General features: G+C 32.6%; 1 protein-coding gene across 1 annotated transcript in view; it reads left to right on the plus strand.

The window, feature by feature from the left end:
* Nucleotides 1–18,838, plus strand: part of ADGRL3 (adhesion G protein-coupled receptor L3) — an 874,918-nt gene extending 856,080 nt beyond the window's left edge. Inside the window, exon 23 of the mRNA XM_073805306.1 lies at nt 10,707–18,838. Within this exon, the coding sequence (XP_073661407.1) occupies nt 10,707–11,506 (800 nt within the window). The 3' untranslated portion in view covers nt 11,507–18,838. The remainder of the gene's footprint in view (nt 1–10,706) is intronic.
* The last annotated feature ends 1,758 nt before the right edge of the window (nt 18,839–20,596 follow it).

Below are 20,596 nucleotides of genomic sequence, written 5' to 3' on the forward strand. Positions count from 1 at the left end.
AGTAACAGATTCTGTGTTGCACCCAGATTTGAGGAAGCACCCTACTAAAGCCATGTGGCAGGGACTGAATATTGTTCCATTTCACCAACATTGTGTCATAATACAGCTGTATACCAATCCATTTCTGCTATTGTTGCTTGCCTTTCTAGCTCAGCAGGAATTGATGAGATAAATAAGTGAACTTTAAAATTCAGTCTTCCTATATTAGATTTCACTGATATAAGTGCTTTAAATTTAAAGTACATTCAAAAATTAGAAAAACACTAAGAAAAACTGAAAAGGAACTTTATGCTAAGAAAGCTAGAACTAGATTTTCTATACAAATTGTGATAGCTTTGTTAGAATTCCATTATGGAGCTCCATTTTTGTATGATTAAACTTTTTTTATTCTCACATTATTAGCTTTTTTGTAAGCTGAACGCTAAACAGAAACCAAAATATTGAGTCACCTGCTTCTTGCTTATGCTTGATTCTTCCCAACTCAATTGTTTCCTTATTCTAACGTATAGATCATCTTTTTTTAAATTACATTCTTTTATCATTTATTTATTAGTTTTTGAATTCAGGTAAATTGACACATTAACATTATACTAGTTTCAGGTGTATAACAATTAAATACTTGTATATATTATGAAATGGTCACCACAATGAGTCTAGTTCACATTCATCACCATAAATAATTACAGTTTTTTTTTCTTCTGATGAGAACTTTTTTTTTTTTTTTTTGATGAGAACTTTTAAGCAGATCATCTTCTTTTACATCAGCAGGTAAAAAAAAGGAATATTTTCTTTTTTAAGCTATATGAAGCCAGAGAAAAAAGTGACGAGCCATCTTTCCAGCCTACTGTTTGTTTTCCAGTTAGTTTAAATTACATAATGTGTAGGAATAAAAGGAATGTGTAGAGATGTACATATAAGTCCCAGACATAAAGATCTTACCCTTATTTGATCTATAAGGAAGTGTAAAGAGTTTGAGCAATTTTATATTTTTAAGGTTTTTACCCTAGTTCATTTTAAGTTGCTTACACCTTTCATTTTTTATTTAAATGCTTATTTAGAGTAACTTTAGAAGACAGCTACTTGTGTTAGAAGACTAACTTTCCTTTTTACTTGAGAAAAGGCTGCAATAATAAATATTAGGTAGCAGATACAATTTACAGGTAGTTTGCTTTCTAAAAATGTTGGGCAGACCAAATCCTGTCTCAAACAATTAATCTTAAATTTGTGTAACATCAACAATATCCATGTTTAAGATTAACAGTATTCCATTTCTTATCTGAAAGGCACCGTAGCCAACTCTTTTTAGCTTTTCATACTAATATACCATGTATTTAATTCATCAATGGGAAACAATAACCTGATATGCCCATTATATGATAAATTGAAGATCTGTCATCTCACTGTGTAAAGACATCTAAATGTATATGAAGTACAATTTCAGCAAATATTCATCGAGCACACGGAAAACTTCTGTGCTAGTTCTATGCTAGTTCTTTGCAGAATGTGTAGGATGCAAACATATGGCTTATTTCCTGATAAAACTGAAACTTTCTAGCTCTAGCGATCAGACAAGCTTTATTGTCCTTTAAATCAATAGTTCACTTTCCCAATTTTGAGGTTAAAATATTTATTTGACTGGTAATTTACTATAAAACAAAGAGCTATGATTAAGAAAAAATTAAAACTGCCATGGCCAAGTTTTCCATTTTCATTTTTTTAACATTTCTATGAGTGACTGAATGTTCTTGTCGTATTCATTCAATATAGATTACTTTTTATTTTGTTGTAGATTCACTTGCAGTTGTATGAAATGATACAGAGATTATGTACCTTTTACCCAGTTTCCCTCAATAATATCTTGTAAAACTGTACTACAGTGTTACAGCCAGGATATTGACATTGAAACAGTCCTCCAATTTTGTTCAGATTTCTTCTATTTTACTTGTATTTAATTGTATCTGTGTGTGTGTGTGTGTGTGTGTGTGTGTGTGTGTGTGTGTGTGTTTAGTTCACTGCAATTCTATCACAAGAGTAAGTTTGTGTATCCACGACCATAGCCAAGATACAGAGTCATTCCATCACCTCAAGGATGCCTCATGCTGCCCTTTTATTACCATACGCACCTCCCTCCCGTTTGCATTTTTAAACCCTGGCAACCACTAATCTATTCTCCATTTCTATAATTTTGTCATTTCAAGAATATATGTATTTATAGAATCATTCAGTTTTTGAATTGTCTCTTTTACCCAGTATAATTCTCTAGAAATTCATCCAGGTCATTATGTGTATTGATAGTTGTTCCTTTTTATTCCTGAGTAATATTCCATGGTATGGATGTGCCACAGATTGTTTAACTGTTCACCAGTTGAGGGACATCTGGGCTCTTTCCCATTACGGGCTATTACAAATAAAGCTGCCATGACCATTCATCTGTAGGTTTTTGTGTGAACATAAATTTCCAGTTCTCTGGGATAAATGTTCAAGAGTACAATTGCTGGGTGGTATGGTAATTGCACGTTTAGTTTTATAAGAAGCTGCCAAACTGTTTTTCAGAGGAGCTGTACTATTTTACATTCCTACCAGCAAAGTACGAGTGATCCAGTTTCTCTTCATCCATGCCAGCATTTTTGTCACCACCATTTTTAAGTGTGTGATGATATCTCATTATGGTTTTAACCTGTATTTTCCTAATGACTAATAACAGTTATTTTCTCATTATGAGCTTGTTTGCCACCTGTATACCCTCTTCCATAAAATGTCTGTTTATACCTTTGGCCCATTTTCTAATTGGATTGTTTTTGGTTTTGTTTCTTGTTGATTGTTTTTTACTGTTGACCTTTGGGAGTTGTCCAAAGTCCCATATATCCCAGATACTATTCCTTTGTTGGATTGCAAATATTTGTAAATTTGTTTGCAAGTATTTTCTCCTGTTCTATATATTTCTATTCTCTAATATATATATTTAAATTAATATATACCTGTGTTTTCAACCTATCCTTATATAATTTGTGTTTTTCTTTCTTCATTTTTCTTTTCTTTATCATCTAACACAAACATACATTCTGCCTATCATTTCCATACATGGCCTAATTATATTTAATAAAACTGTCATTCTCAATTTTTTGCTTTTTTGGTTAAATGACTCTTGAGGGTGGGAGGTTGTAAGCATACTGACAGTATGTTAGAGATTAAGTACATCTGTTCATAAAGAGATGAAAGAGTTTAACTTTGTTACTTTGCTATGCCAAAGTCCAAACAACCAGTTGGAAAATGGAAAATGGAATTATATGTATTGCTTGATACCATGAAGTTAATATTTTATTTAAAATATTTAAAAATAATATCCTTATGATTATTTTATCAGATTTGTAAGTTCACCTAATTAGTATGCTTACTATGGTGTACTAATAAGTGTGATTGCATTTTAGTTTATTTCAATTTAAAGAATTCTTCTTCATAGAATTTTAAGTAATGTCAAAATCTTCTGTTGTGTCAACAGCTGCTCTCCAAATGAGTTTTTTATCATAAATGTTGCCTTTTATTATTTCATTGAAAACAACCCAATGGTTTCCGTGATTGAGGGAATGTTTTGTTTAATTTTAACTTTTCTTCCTGTGTTTTAAACTTTTCTTTCAGCTTTTGTTTTGTGTTATATGTTTTGTTTATACGAAGACTATATTTTGCTTTTTTTTTTAATTTTTCATTTTTAGCAAGCATGGGAATATATTTTTGCTTACACTCTGGGAAAGAGAAGACCCTAAATGTGGCTTAATCAACATTGTAAATCATTTAATTTCTTTCCCATTGAGTTGGATACGTGCCTTGATGGAAACGTGTGCTTTAGTGGCATATATTTTTGAGTCTAACTAGCTGCCTGCCTGTAATCAGGACTATATCAACTGTTGTCATTCTAAATGTTTCCTTTCCTTTTTTTCAAACACATTTGCCTGATTGACCTTTTTTTTTTCTCTGTCTTTCTATGGGGCTGCTCCAGGAGCCATGGCTAATCATCTTATAAGCAATGCTCTGCTTCGTCCGCATGGTACTAACAATCCCTATAATACATTGCTTGGGGAACCGGCGGTCTGTAACAACCCTTCTGTCAGCATGTACAACGCACAAGGTGTGCTGGAGTTTATTTTAATTTTTTCAAGTGAGAGTCCCAATTTATGTAGCTTTTGTGGCCACATTCTATTTTTCTTTCTTTCTTCCTGCCTTTTCTTTCTTTTGGAAGCAGATGCACAGATTCTTTTTGCCTTCCACCCCTCTTGGTGCTTTTATTTTCCATTTTCCTTAGGTTTTCCTTAGTAAGAAATGGATTCCTTCCTTCTGATAAACAAATGCTTGATTCATCAATATGTTTTTGTTTCTCTGTAATGTTGTAAAGTGTATTGTGGTTTGTCAGTACTTTTCTTGTTGTTGATTGATTTCTATATTAAATACCTATGTATTCATTTTAAGAAATGAGATGTTTGCCTAAGGTAAGTAAGATAAAGGAAGACTTGGTTCAGCAATCTTAAGATCAAGAAAGTAATCTTACTCTGTTATACCATGAATCGCACTCTAGGCACAAACATCACTACAGATGAAAGCACTTAGATCAACTCCATGGAAAACACTGAAATAAGCTGTGGTGGAAAGAACAGTGAATTGAACAGTAGCAGATCAGGTTCTACCATAGCTTGATATTGCCTCTATGAACTGGCTCAGGAAGGTCATGAAATGCTTTTTCTACTGTGACTGCATGTTAAAAACAAAGGTTTTAAATATGGTTCCTCTGTATATCCTCCAAGTTTAAATGATTTAAAAATTTAATTGTATCTCAAACACATAAGCATAAATCTCTTTAAAACCACTTACAATCTAAGCATTTTTACATGACTTTTTACCTTTTCTAAGCTAAAAAATGTATTGGGGTATAAGAAATTTAAAATATTCATATCATAAATAAAGTGACCACAGGAAAAATTTATTCAAGTAAAAGTGTCATAAAAGAAAAATTTTAGTCAGCGATACACCTATTTAAAATTATATTTGAAAGAAAATTCACAATAACAAAGAGACTTTGGTGGTTCCTTCAAATTGGATGAGACAGATTAGCAATATTTTAAATTTTTCCCAGGCAATCTTGAATAAAATTTCTATTATCCTCTTTGGGAATCTGTGTGTGTGTGTGTGTGTGTGTGTGTGTGTGTGTGCGCACGCGTGTGTGTGTGTGTGTTTCTTCTCAGTCAGAGGTAAAAGATTAGTGGCATGAGTGCGAAAAACTTGGTGTGCATGCTTATTCCAGAAAAGCATGTTTGTTGCAACATGGTCATTGGGTGTCTAAAACCATCTGAGTTTCCCAGGTGACACCTTGTCAGATACGAAGGATAATTTTAAATTTAAGGATAATTTTAAATTTAAATTTCAAAAATACCAAAGCCAGTAAGTCAGAAGTGACTTCAGGAATAGTCAAGTTGTTTTTCAATAGGATTAAATAATTAAGCAAACTGTCAGTTTTATCCAGTTTCTTAAGGGCCTACACCTAAGAATCATAGACTTAGAATCAAAAGAAGAGATAGAACTCATTGAATCCTCTGTTCCACATTGTGGACGTTCTGTCAACCTGTGCTTAAGTATTTCCTCTAATGAGGCCCTTCCTACCTCGGGATTTTATATATTCAATTGTTGAAGTGCTCCATTCGTTATAAATATTTTTTCTTTCCACCAAGTAGAAATTTGCCTGTGGCTGTGATGCTTAGGTTTGCCTTCTAGAACAAAGATGAGCAGAGCATTTTTCTGCTGTCTGTGGCAATCCTTTAAATATTTGAAGGCAGTTAATCTGGCTTCTTTTAGTCCTCCATTTTCTAGTAAAGCAACCTCAGTGCTATCAGGAGGAGAAAGTTTCTTCATGGTTGTCCCCCTTTGCATTGTCTACCATTTGTCAATGTCCCTATTTCATTGTAGCACTCAATGATGTGTATATTACATAATGCACTAAATGTGGTTTGTCAGAACAATTTTGCAGACCTTATAGAGTCTTGTTTGGGTTTTTCCCTTTATTTTCATTGGGCTAAATGACATAAGTGTGTCATTAGAGTATTTTAAATTGTTCTGACATATTAATAAGTTTTGAATGATGTTAAATGAAGATTTACACCATATTTGCATATTAAATCTATTCTACATTATTCACCTTATACAAAGAGTTGTTGGAAATTGTTTTAAAATAAGTAATAGTTTAGATCATATTTTGTTTAGCTTTTTTGATTATTCAGATATAATTTCTAATGTCTTAAATAATGAAAAACTAACAATCATTAATCTGTATGTTTTCCTTAATTCAGTATCTGCCTTCTTGTCTTATCTTACTCCTGGTATCCTAAATTAGGAGATTTTTCTAAGGATGGAACACTATTATAAACACTATCCAAGAGAAATTCTCACGACAAAATTTAAAATAATACCATATAAATCCAAAGTTTTATTCCTATCGAGCCTATTACTGAATATTGCTATTAAGATTATAAAAAAATGCACAAAGGATTCTTCAGAATGGATTTGATGTTTATGCCAGTAAATTAAATTCTACTGACTTTTCTTAAAAACAAAAGTAAATAATTTTATTATTGGTTTTCAGAGTCAGAAATGGAATTGTTCAACTACTTTATGTTTTAATATTTTTGAGATGTTAAGAAACTATGGTAGTGCTTAAAATAATTTTTTTACCACTGAACAAAAAACTTGGTGATTGTCATATTGCTACTAATCTTATGCTTTCAGATGAATGCACTTATATTCTTACTGGCAAGGTGAAATCTTACATGAAATATAGGTGGCTCGGTATGTACTGGAGTGGATTATGTTGAATTACCACTTGGTTCTGTTCTGTTGGTCCTTTAATTCTGTTGTACCAATGCCATTCAAGCAAAGAAGCATTCAGATTTAAAGTATCCATTTTTGTTTGTGATGCCTTTATTTAAAATATGTAAAGATATGTTACAGTATTACTAATGCATATAGAGTTAGGAATAAAGATAAATAATATAATTTTGTTATATTAGATTCAGATTCTATCTGTGGAAATATTTAAAACTTCATGCATAGTACTTCTGGACCATTATCTTCTTGTCAGTATTGGAGAATTTAGTTTTTGTTAGATAAATCTCATTATAGATTAACCTGTCAACAAAATGTAATATAGAGAAGTCATGCTTTTACAAGTTAATTTACATTTTAAAGTAACTGAATTCAATTCTAAAACTTTAAAGAAAAACATATCTCTAGGATGGGATATAGTGAAGAATACATTATAGTTGTCAAGAATACAAGGTTATAGTATAAAGTATATAAATAAATATTCTGTTATAGCTTTCAAAGCCTAAGGCAGATGTGAGGAGAAGGAGGTAGATAGTAGTGCACGGAGGCAATCTAGAAGATTCCCATTATGATCCCAGTTCTGCCACTGTTAGCAGAAGTGGCGTTAGATAAGGCTCAGTCTCTTTTGGTTGAAGCTTCCTCATCTTAAAAAGCAGGAACTGAACTTCAGTTATCTCTTATGTGCTTTCCAGTTCTAAAATGTTATCATTTACGGAAGGAGCCATAATGAGCCTACTAGCAATTTCCATCTGTTGCTATACTAGTTTGGCTTTTTATTTCCAATTCTCTTTCTAAATGTGTTTTGAAACTTTAGAAGAAATTTTCTCTGCATTTTGAAATATTGTTGGTCTTTTGCTGAGAAGCAAGTCGACTTTTAAAGTACAAAAACAGTATCTCTAAAGCAACGGCTAAATTATAACAAGTTGGAATCTCTTGAAATGATACAGCCCAATGACATTGCTGGTTTTTATTTTGTGATGATTTAACCTTCTTATAAACAAAATCAGCAAGAGCAGGTTTTTTGACAGGATTAATATATGAGGGTTTTCTTTTTTTAAATAATTTTGCTACTATTGTTTTTAAAGGATTAACTTTTAAAATGTTAGATTGCATATGATTGTGCAACAGTCCAGAAGAAAACCTGATATTGATTGGTGGTATTTTTTCCCCCCTCACATTTTCTTGATACAGAATAATGGTTGCATTTAGCCTTTTTCTTTCTCCATAGTTATACAACTTTTGAATATGAGCTCCAGAAATGACAGTATCGATCAGTATAATTTACAAATGATAAAAAGCACTTGTATAGGTACAGTGGGAGAAAAATAACCTTTGTACATGAAAAAAAAAGATACATAAGAGAAAACACAATTATGAAAAGTTCAAACTGTGGTATTTTTCTCTGTATATAAACAAAAGAATTTATTTATAATCTTGCTGAAAAATTTTAAAGTTAAATGACATTCCTTAGAAGCAAATATGTCCTAACCTATACACACACACATATACATAATACTGAATTTTAGTTGTGGAAATAGTCATAGCTTGCCCTCAAGATTTTACTCTCTTTGGTTGGTGTGATAATTTTAACTTTAAAATAAGTGTGTATTTGTTTGAAATTTACAAACTGCAGAAACGCTTATTAAAGACTCATTAGCATGTATTATGGGGGTTTCTTATTTTCTGACTAACATTTCAGTATTTTTAATTATGATAAACCATGTAACACAGACTCATGAATTTTGGGGCAGTGGAACTATTTCCTTTGACTCTTTTTTCTGCATATCATCAATTTGCTTTTTACTCATGTTTCTTCTACTGTCGCTGTAAGCTTACTTGTTGTTTTTTCTTTCCTTTTCTTCATGCTGTCGTTTAGAGCCCTACAGAGAGACAAGTATGGGAGTAAAGCTAAACATTGCATATCAAATGTAATTTTTTTTAGTTCACTTTTATTGCATCACATATAGATGATGTAGTTATTAAAAACAGTTCATCTCACAATTTAAAAACTAAAGAACCTATGAATCAACTTATATAAATATATGTTAATAGAGATTAGACGCTTTTGTTGTCTGATTCTTTTATTGTGTCACATAACATAGTTGTTAAGTCTCATGTAATGTTTGTGTGAGTTAAATTGTTTTTAAATTAAGCATTTATTTTTGCTAAGTAATTCATAAACTTTTAATTTTCATTACTACATTCCATCATACAAATACATGCAACATACCCAGTTTATTTAACTATGGCTGTTTTCAAGCCATACCCAATGCATTGACAACAGAAGTAATAAACACATGTTTCAATGCATCAGTTGCTCAACCATAACCATCAAGCCTACCATAGCAGCCTCTGCAGCAGCAATCACCCATCACATATGGCCCTTTAAAAAGCATTTACTTTTATTTTTTCTTAACATTGTGGATTTGTCTACAAGATATCTTATAACATGAAAATAAATCACTTCACCCTATGTCTGTGATGGCTGCTTTTTTAATGTATTTAATGCATTGCTATTTTTGAAAACTGTGTTACTTGAATACAGAGTATGCATCAGAAGTCCATATAAAAATTGTTATATTTGGGATACTTTATTTAAACAAGTAATGAACTAGTTGTTTTGGTAAACATAACTGCATCACAGATATAGAATGAATGCTATATTTTCACAAGTTAGTGATGTTTTGACAAGTTTAATAGAATTCTTCAATTAATTGTTCTATAAAGAAATACCCTTTATTATTTAGCAGTATTTGTTAAATGTTTGTGTTTTATTTTCTTTTGTGTTTGCATTTGGAGAGATTTATGGAACTATTATAGATCCTTGGATTTCTGTTCGTTCAAGAAAATGCAAAAACCTTGAAGAAGCATGTGGTCAAATTTATTTCACTGCAGCTGTTTCTTCCCAGAATAAGACATTTAATCTCTTTTAAACCCAAAGTTTAATATGCACACAAAGTCATCACTCGTTATGAAATGGAACCTTTAATACTGACACTGTGTTTTTAGGAATCAGATCCCCCATGTCTTTACACAGTCTTTTGTAGAATTATCTAATGACCCTAAACAATTACTAATGGATTAATATATAATAGTAACGAAAGTACTTATAGCAGAAAAAAAAATTGGAAAGTAAATCCAAATATTTTTTTTTGAAAATTCCTATGTGCAAATTACTTTGAAGTGCCATTTATTTGACTAGGCATTATTTCATGACTATATCATTCTGACAGATTTAACATAATCCTTTTGTGGTTTTGTGTGTAGGGATTATTTTCAATCTTATAAATTACGTATCAGATCATTAGAGCCTGCTCAAATCTTTTACTTTGACCAGGATATTCAAAGTACCACACATGAATTATGTTAATTTTATACCTATTTCAATTTTAAGACAGCACATAAAATTAAAGGTAATGAATTATTGGATTGACTTTGGTGTGTATAAATTGAAAGCTATGAATGACTACAGCAAAATTTTGCGTTTTTTTCCCTAAGTTATAACCAAATATGTTTCAAATACTGTCAAACAATGTTTGTGTGGAAATTGCAAATTTATAGGGTTTTTTTAAATTCTTTTAAAGATTTACTTTAAATACTTCTTTTCTGTTTATAAGATTTCTATCAATTGTCCAAGTATCATATATATATATAGATAGATAGATAGATAGATAGTTATGTACATACAGATTTAATATTTTTTTATTTCCAAACATTTTATACTTAATTAAAATTGCTAGCAATTTATACATACTTCATAGTCGGGTGTTTTCGCTTTTGTGTTTGTGTGTGTGTTCTATGGCCAATTGGATATAAATGTCATAATGTTTTGTAATCTTTTTCAGAGGGGCTTCTGAACAATGCCAGGGATACAAGTGTCATGGATACTCTACCACTGAATGGTAACCATGGCAATAGTTACAGCATTGCCAGTGGCGAATACTTGAGCAACTGTGTGCAAATCATAGACCGTGGCTATAACCATAACGAGACCGCCCTAGAGAAAAAGATTCTGAAGGAACTCACTTCCAACTATATCCCGTCTTACCTGAATAACCATGAGCGCTCCAGCGAACAGAACAGGAATCTGATGAACAAGCTGGTGAATAACCTGGGCAGTGGGAGTGAAGATGATGCCATTGTCCTGGATGATGCCACCTCCTTTAACCATGAGGAGAGTCTGGGCCTAGAACTAATTCATGAGGAATCTGATGCTCCTTTGCTGCCCCCAAGAGTTTACTCCACAGAGAACCACCAGCCACATCATTACACCAGAAGGCGGATCCCCCAAGACCACAGTGAGAGCTTTTTCCCTTTGCTAACCAACGAGCACACAGAAGATCTCCAGTCACCCCATAGGGACTCTCTCTACACCAGCATGCCGGCACTGGCTGGTGTGCCCGCCGCAGAGAGCGTTACCACCAGCACCCAGACCGAACCCCCACTGGCCAAATGTGGTGATGCCGAAGATGTTTACTACAAAAGCATGCCAAACCTAGGCTCCAGAAACCACATCCATCAGCTGCATACCTACTACCAGCTAGGCCGCGGTAGCAGTGATGGATTTATAGTTCCTCCAAACAAAGATGGGACCCCTCCAGAGGGGAGTTCAAAAGGACCTGCTCATTTGGTCACTAGCCTATAGAAGATGACAGAAATTTAAGCCAACAAAACTGCTAACACCTGTTTGACTGTTCTGAGTTGATATAAGCAGTGGTAATAATGTGTGTACTCCTAAATATGCTGTTCTTAAACGACAAACACAAACTCTCAGACTTCTTTTTTTTTTTTTTTTTTTAAACTGGGATTTTTTTAGGTCAGCCCAGGGGAGAAAGATCATTGCTGAAACTCCCCTGTGCCAGCTTCTTTCCTGTCCTTCCCCCCTCAGATGGAGACTTCATTATGTTAATGAACGAGATTTGAAGAAGATGGCGCTCATTGTGGCCTTGTTGAATTATGTTGTGTTTGTTCTAACATCTCTGATGCTCTGTTACTATAATTACAAGGACCTGATTTTTTAAAAGGCCAGAACACTTGTCTGAAAATTAGTAACAATGCTGCATCTAGATTGGAGTGCTGCACAAACATAAAATCAAAGCAAACTATCACATAGTGGTTTTTAGTCGCTCACAACCTGAATTCACCACAGCAGGAATAGCTGAGGTGTACAAAATAAAACAACAAAATCGATAATGAAATGGAGGGGAATTCTAGAATTATATGCTAAATGCATATTTTATGATTTGCTGTATTAACTGATGATAAAACTAATGGCAGAAAAAAATTTGAACAATTCTATGTAATGTACAGATACTAGCATTGCACATGTAGTCTGCTTTCTGTTCCTCCAGAATTTGAGTCCTGTTAATGTAGTGGAAAAAAAAGAAATTTTCTTTTTCTTTCGTGCTGGTCTTGCAAGTTTGTCTACCAGTAAGAGAGCAAAGTTTCCTTCCTTTCTTCTTTTTTTCTTCATTTTCTTTTCTTTCTTTCTTTCGTTCTTTTTTTTTTTTTTTTTGCCTTTTTTTTCTTTAAAATTTCACATGGCAAAAAATAAATAAATAAATAAAATAAATGAAACTATCACTTTATAAGAATCATTTTCTAGTAATGCAAACAAATTATTTTTTACAAAAAAAATAAAATAAATAAAATTAGACTTCCTTCCCTCACTATATATCTTTATTCAGTCAGAATATTTCCAAGAACATTTTTGCAATTAGAGCAGGAAGAACTTTTCTGTTTACAGTGCACATCTGTTGTAATGCAAAACATATTTGGCAAGCAGTTCATCACTAAGAGAGTAGCTATGATTCTAGAAGTAAAGAGGTGTCAATAGAACTAGTGGGGCTTCTGCATGTGAGAAATGGTATCCCATGGGTGTGAAAGTGCTGAATGCTCAGTCTGTTCCCCAAGTGGGCACCTGCACTACCAATTTTTAAAAGAAATTCACTCCCTCGTAGAAAGAATTGAAAGGTCAATTATTTTGAAGTGATTTTTTTAAAAACTTCTGTTTATTAACAGGAAAATTTATTTATTTGACAGGATTTTAAGTAATGTAGGAATACAAGAGGTAAATTAGCAGCACATATAATTTTTTTTAAATTTATGATCCATTTTGTATGGTCTCAAAGTTGGATGACCTCATTACTAATATTTGTTGTAAAAGTGAAACTTGTTTGCCAACCAATAAACAACTGATTGAGATTTAGAAGATATTGTATTGATGTATGTACTATATGATTAATTATTCTTTTCATTTTTCTCGTCTTTCCTTCTGTTTTCAATATATAAACTTTGTTGATCCTCTATGGCCCAAATGAGCCATGCAAAAGAAATCAACCTGCCTAAACTAAGCACAAAATTATACAGTTTTTGCAAAGTAATCCAGAAAAATGGGATGGGCATGTTTATGTTGGCTGAAATAAGATGCATAACGTACTTTCGAGCAGGTTAATATATAGGTTACTATGTGCTTATTTATAAGCCAACTGCAGTCACACGGCTTATTATAAATAAGTCAGCTTCAGTCAGAGATTTCAGTATTGAACTGGGGAAGGGGGGAATCATATTTTTTCCTCCTTTGTATGCTTCATTTTGATGTTGGATAATAAATTCACTCAATTGGCTAAAAATGCAAGAATAATGGCAAGGAGAATATCCATTTTATAAAGATGGTACTATAAGACAGTTTTTTGCTAATTCTTTGTTTTTCTATATATGGATAAAATGGGAGGGAAAAAGTCCTTTTAAAGAAACTTTCTAGATCTCCAATTACTGAAGAATCTTTACCAGCAGTGTCCAAGCATGGAGATCCTCCTAGGGCAAAGTTAGAATGCATTTGCCAAATTGTGATTTCTGTTATATTATGTGATATCTTGGCAATTTCTCTTTCTTTATTTTTTCAAAAAAAATTTAAGCACCAGCCACTTATAAATGAATTTCTTAAGATTAGAAGGAGTAGTTTAGAGAATAGCCAGTAATCTATACATACAGTTTTAAAATATATAACAAAAGAAAAAATTCTGTGCTGGGCCAGAGTACATCATAACCTTAAATTAATATCACCTCAAAATATCTTATGCACCATTCCTTTTTAGTCATTTGACATAAGTATTTTTTAAGTCTACAGATTTTCTCTAAGTTGCAGGAGAACCACAAGCTTTAATAGTAATTAAGTTTTCTCATACCACATGTGGCAATATTAGCACCTGAAAGGTGGTTAGCCCATCTGTTACATAGAATACATGTGGTAATGAAAGAATCCCTTTCAGACATGTTTAAGGTAACTTCAGAAACACAAATGTAGTCTGTGGATTTATAAGTATTTATGCTAGTTTTGCCAATCCAACAGTAATCTATATGAAGGCAGCGCCATCAATAAGAAGCTAGTTTCACAGAATAATGGGGAAACTACCTCAATTCAGCTTGCTGATGCTGCCGATTCTGATTTTCTGCTATTGCTACCTCCCCGCCCATTATCTTTTGTGTTTCATTATATGGAAATTTGAAGCCAATAGCTTCCCAGCTCTACATAGTCCAAATTGAAGAAAATCACTTGAATACGTAAACTGGTATGGAAAGCCATTCAGTCCTGTTAGTTCCTACCAAGTTCTTACATCAAGATGAAAGGGTGAGATTTTTGAACTTGCATACATCGTAATTGGTGTGCTTTCAGCAAGACTTAAGATCCCAAAGACTTTCACATGAAGATATTATTCCCCCAAATTCAATGTGACTATAATGAAAACAAAACTGGATGAAAGTTAATTATGTATACATTTCAATAGAAATTGTGTATGTCTAACATGTACTCATTTAGTCCTCTTTACCCTAGCAAGGGTTGAATTCCTGAACTTGAATCTTTTTTTTACATGCATTTTCATGTGTAGCAACTGATAAATTAATAACTAAAATTTTCTCATTTTTTGCCATTTTGGCTGTCTCTATATTTGCAATACCCTGTGACATTCATGACCTTATTTGCATATTTCTGATGTGTTTATCTGATTTTCCATTAAGAAGTAAATTTTCATCAAATATACTATACATACATAGCACATTATTTGGATAGCTGGAAGTAAAAGTTATGCCAATGAAACAAATTATTATTTCCAAGTAAAATAATATTTTCATAACATTTTACACTTTTTTTTCCCTCTTTGAGGTCTATTTCACCTGATACTTTATTAGGACACTAGCTAACAAAGCTCATGTTATTTGATTCAGAAGCTGTTGGATTGTTGCACAGCTCACATTCCTAACTGATAATATTTATGGAGAAATATAAATTTTGTGAAGGAGAATAGGCTGGAATTCCAATTCAATTTTTGAACATCCCTCTTTGTTTTCACTCTACTACAATTAAAAATACTATACTTAAATAATAATTGCTATGCTAAAATAATCATAATGACAAAAAAAAGAACTGACATGAGGACAATCTTCTTGAGATAAAAATAGTGGGGAAAATGTAGTAATCAAATTCAGGTAATGGAAACCCCTTAACTTCCTGTAATACAAATTCACAATGACTTAAAATGTAGTTTATTATGTGTATTTTTAAATTCCCCATTAATCTAAAAATGTTGACATATTGATGAAAGGTCTTTAAAATTTCATCTTGTGATTTTTTAATATTAACTTGGTGTGACATGTTTTCATAATAATGGAGATAAGCATGTAAGTGAATTAGTAATTTTATAAAGAACCCATAGACATAAATTTAGGCAATATCTTCAGCTTTTCCCCTCATGCTTGTTCAGATCCATTGACTAATTTGCTTATTTTTTGAAAATGGCATTAAAAACTTCAAAGACTGACTTTTTGCTCAATTATAGAGACGAAAAGGGAGAGAAAAAATATTTCTTCTGGGTTGTCTAAGGATCAACTGAAAATTAATCAATCATCACCTCCTATTAGTGAAAGAATAATTCATTTTTAGAAGTTGTCCATCAGTAGTGTACCAAAGTGCTACTTCTTGGGGCATTCTTCAAAAAACACAAAACACTGCAGAATTACAATGCAGTCCATTAAAATTTGGAGAGAGAGAAATTTAGAGAGAGGAAAAAAAAAGAACCCAAACCCTAATTTGATTTTGAGCAATTCTGAAAATATTGACATGAATGTCCTTTCTTCTCTAACAAAAATATTTTAGATAAAATAACAATATGTATGATCTCCCCAGTATATTATAGTATCAAGGTATTAAGAATTAATTAGTTCACGTTTAGCAATTCATAACTCACCACATAGATAATTCTTATGCATTTCTAAGTAATACTTTAAATATATCTCATGTTAGATTTCTGCACATCAGTAAATTAGGAACATGGAAGCACAAGAGTGAAGCAGCAGGTTTGCAAAATAGTTTATGGAAGAATTTTTGTGCAAATGAATTCTACATGAGACGCATCTTTGACCTTATAAAATAGATTCGGTAGATCCAAACTGTAAATTCAATTTTGTAATTCGCAAATAGGTCCTTATTAAAGCATCTGGAAAATATTGCTAAATATCTAAATTTTCATTTCTAGACTAGAAGAAGTTAAAGTGTTGGTAGCTGCTGCTTTCCTGCTTAGGCTGTAAGAGGAATCTTTCCTGTTTACTAATTAACCTGATTACTTCTTCTTTGCTTTAAAAAGGAAATCAATCTTCAACTTTCCCCTATACACATACTTACATACTCCATTCCTTTTATTTCCAGCCTGCAAAGGAAATAGCTTGTTTACATTATTGCAAACTTTGTGATTTTTGCAATGAAACAGGTAGTTATGGTTTTGCATATTCTCATTTGAAATAAAATTATTGCTATTCCCTCTTTTAAAAGTTAAAAGTCAGCACTTCTTTAACATCTAGGATCTTTGTTATTATTCAAATGTCTTGATTTCAACTATGTTGTGATGTTTCTTTCTCTCTCAATATTACATCACGCAAATTTTTCTTAATTTGTGTCCCTTTAGAATATTTATTGCATTTAGGTAAATACAAACTACGATTTTTAAGAAGGCATGTGAAAGGAGAACTTTGATTTGCGTGAAGAAGTCTAGGAAGACTATACACGGAAAAAACCTCTATTGAGATAACAAAGTCTTTTCAATCACAATAGGAACAGGAGAGCAGAACTAAGTTGGCAAATTCATGGTGAGGTAACTGGACCTAAATTAGAGATACAGAGAAAAATTATCCAGGAAAAAAATAATAAAATTCCTTAGAGTGATAAAAATCTTAAACACTGTACCCAATGCTATTGATGTGTTGAAAAAAATAAAATTGAAGTTTACCATATTATAATTTTAACCTGCTGATTCCACAGAAAACACTAAAACACTTTTAACACTCTTTAGGCATTTCTTGTCTAAGTATTGTTGCCTCAATTCACCTTCACTCTCTAATCTGCTTACTCTGTTGTATGCCAACGCAGTTAATGCTGCTAGTAGCTTTGTACCTTTTAAAGCTTTACTATGAATCTTTCTAATAAACATTAAATTAATATTAAATTGGAATTATGTATGTTGTGCAAAATAATTCATAACCAAGCAATAGTCATAGGATAATTCATTATATATATATATATATATTACTTTGAGACTGAACAAATAATTACACTGCTGAAAATATTACTCTCAAGTCCTTCTCTCTCTTCAATTATTGTAGTCAATTCATAAAATTCTGCAGACAGTTGTACACATGATATGTTATCAAAGTGCTCCATAATCCAAATGTGTCTAAAAGTATTCCAATGCTTCTTTCATTCTAGAATGCTAAAGGAAAGAGCTTGAAAGAAGAGAAAGTAAAGCTGTCTTCTAAGTATCTAATTTAGATAAATATTGTCATTCAGAATGAAAAATTTTGAAATGAGAACGTTCCACTTTGTGGTCTGAGGGAGAGGTTATTAAAGATTACACTTAGTCCGGTATTGGAGGATTTTAATTTTTTTTTTTTTTTTTTTTTTTTGTGGTACGCGGGCCTCTCGCTGTTGTGGCCTCTCCCAGGAAGTTAAGTTTGTCTCAGTGGCCCAAGACTGCAGAATTTCACAGTACATTGGCAAGGAAATGTGTTTAAAATCCATACCCAAAGTGGCTTTTTAAAGGTTAAAAATTCCTGATTCTTCTTAATGTGAAACTGGCAAAATAGTCCTGGCTTCAAAATGAAACGTATTAGTTGACCTAAAAAAATGGCAAAATTTATGAATGCCATCAACTCTTTAATAGTAGGTAGAGGTCTTTGGGGATGGAACTCAGGATACACTGACTAGAACAGAGTGTCCTCTTATGCAGACCACTGCCTAGTCCTCTAGAACATTTTTAATGCCTTGAATTTCAACTTGTCACAATATCTTATGTTTTGAATGACATCATGAATCAAGAGATGAGGAAAAAAACATTTAAAGTTGGTTTTCATGCCGCATTTGAAAATAAAGATTTCCTTTACCATCCTAAGTAATAAAAGATGATATGTCTTGAAACAGCTGTGGGCAATTAGAATGTTTTCATTTATAAACAAGTCTTATTTGTATATTCTGACGCTGCTCTTTGCCTATGAACTACAAAGACAAGAATTGTAGAAAGGGTCAACTTGATTTCCCTTAATGGCTTCTGTGAATGTATTGGAAAATGGAAGGATAATTGAAAAAGTTTTTTCATACTGTTTTCCCACTTGCCAAGCATTAAATCTAATTCAAGATACATCTTTTTTAAAAAATGATAGTTTACTTTAAAAACTAACAACTAATTAGGCTATTTCTCATTGATAAGAAAAATCATTTTTTAGGAGCAAGAATATAGCTATTGCAAGCTTTGGTCTCTTACATTCTCATATATTACACATGGCATTACTCTTACCATATACACCCACCAGATTTCAATCTATTGGATTTTTTTCCCTTGTACAACCTTTCCAACCTCTTTTTTTCCCCCTTAAATCTTCTGTACAATCACATGTAAAGTCATGAGCTACAAACCTCAATAAAAAATATCAGTGAACAATAAGTGATGTAGTCACTGTTATTATATGGTAATACTCAAACATTGGTTTGGGGACAGTGTTTCAAACTGAAGGATAATAACTGAAACATGGACTCCTTGTATATTTTCTTACTATCCCCGCACCCTTCAATCTCCTCTCATATATTGAAAATAAAATGTGAGGCTTTTTTCTTTATGTTTCCAGAGAACTGCTGCCACCCAAGGTGTCTGTAAGTCGATTTGTTCTTTCCAGGAAGATAGGAAGTTAAATTAAGAACTTACAGTTTGCCCTTAAAGTTTGCCAATGATGTGATATAATCAGATGTAGTCCTATATCTGCTGCCTGATCAATTTATTTCTCCTAATCTTTTTTTTTTTTTTTTTGCGATACGTGGGCCTCTCACTGTTGTGGCCTCTCCCGTTGCGGAGCACAGGCTCCAGACGCTCAGGCTCAGCAGCCATGGCTCACGGGCCCAGCCGCTCCGCGGCATGTGGGATCTTCCCGGACCGGGGCACGAACTCCTAATCTTAAACTGGGTAGTAGGAGAGTCAGTCACCAATGAACTTTTGGTCCAAAGGAGAGTTAGGAACTCTATGCTATTCTTCTTTTGAATAAAGAGCACAATAAATATTAGTATACATGTGGATCACAAAAGTAGACATTATTTAACCATCATTCTGTAGTGTCAGGGATTCTGATTATTAAGTTTACTAACTCTTAGCATCAGTAATATGAGTACAAATATCAGCTAGAGTAATCTAATTTAGATGCGTCTACTTTATAATATTGAAAACACATTTTTGTAAGGAATATTCCAAAGAGGAAACAGAAATCAGCAGCTTCTGAGTGGCTAGTATGTGCCTGACGCTTTACATTGCCTCATTTGATCTTTTCAATAATATGGTGAAATAGATTTTTTTCATACTTGCTTTATGAAGGAAGTTGAAATTTAGATCTCAGAGTCATAAAGCTAGTAAGTTTTGAACCAAAATCTCTCAGTCTAAAGTCCATTTTATTCTTTTTTAACCATGTTACATTGCATCAACTAAATGAATAGTTGAAAAGAGATTAACCCATCCCTTCTCGTTTAAATAAACGGGTGAAACAGGCATTCAAGGAAACCTTAAAAAAACCTGCAGCCTGCTTTTAAAGAGCTTTTGAAGTTTATGCAAACTCCATTTTACCAGGCAGTTGGGAGAAATAAAAGAGAGAGAGAAAAAGAGAAGTGTCACCGATTCTATACTTTTGAACAAATTACTTTTCTAAGAATAAGGCTTCTCATCTCTAAAGTAAATTCAATACCTAATTTGTATGTGACACATAATGTACTTGGCACACATGAAATTCTCGAGAAAACTCTTAAACAAATTTTTGGTTAGTACTAAATAGACTCTGTGTGTGTGTCTTGTTTTTCAGCAGGTCTCATTTGATGAAAAAAAAATGTTTTTGAGTTTAAATACATTTGGCAGATGTCAGGCTAAAGTAAAATAGCTTTTTTATTACAAGATTTCAGAGAATGAGCTGCAAAGTAGAAGAGTATTTATCGTGCTGTTTCCTAAACTAATTTGGCCCTGAAATCCTCAAGGAACCTGAAGAGCAATAATTTAAAACTATTAACCCATGGAACTCAGTTTGTAAAACACTGCCCAAAATATTTTTGTTGCAGCTGAGTTTCCCCGAGTATTTTACATCAATGAGCTGCTGGAGGTGTGACTCCTCCAATATTAATTGGTTTTATAACTCCTCATAAAATAATGTTACGAAAGTTTCT

Source organism: Tursiops truncatus, chromosome 5, assembly GCF_011762595.2.
Source record: "Tursiops truncatus isolate mTurTru1 chromosome 5, mTurTru1.mat.Y, whole genome shotgun sequence".
Lineage (NCBI taxonomy): Eukaryota > Metazoa > Chordata > Mammalia > Artiodactyla > Delphinidae > Tursiops > Tursiops truncatus.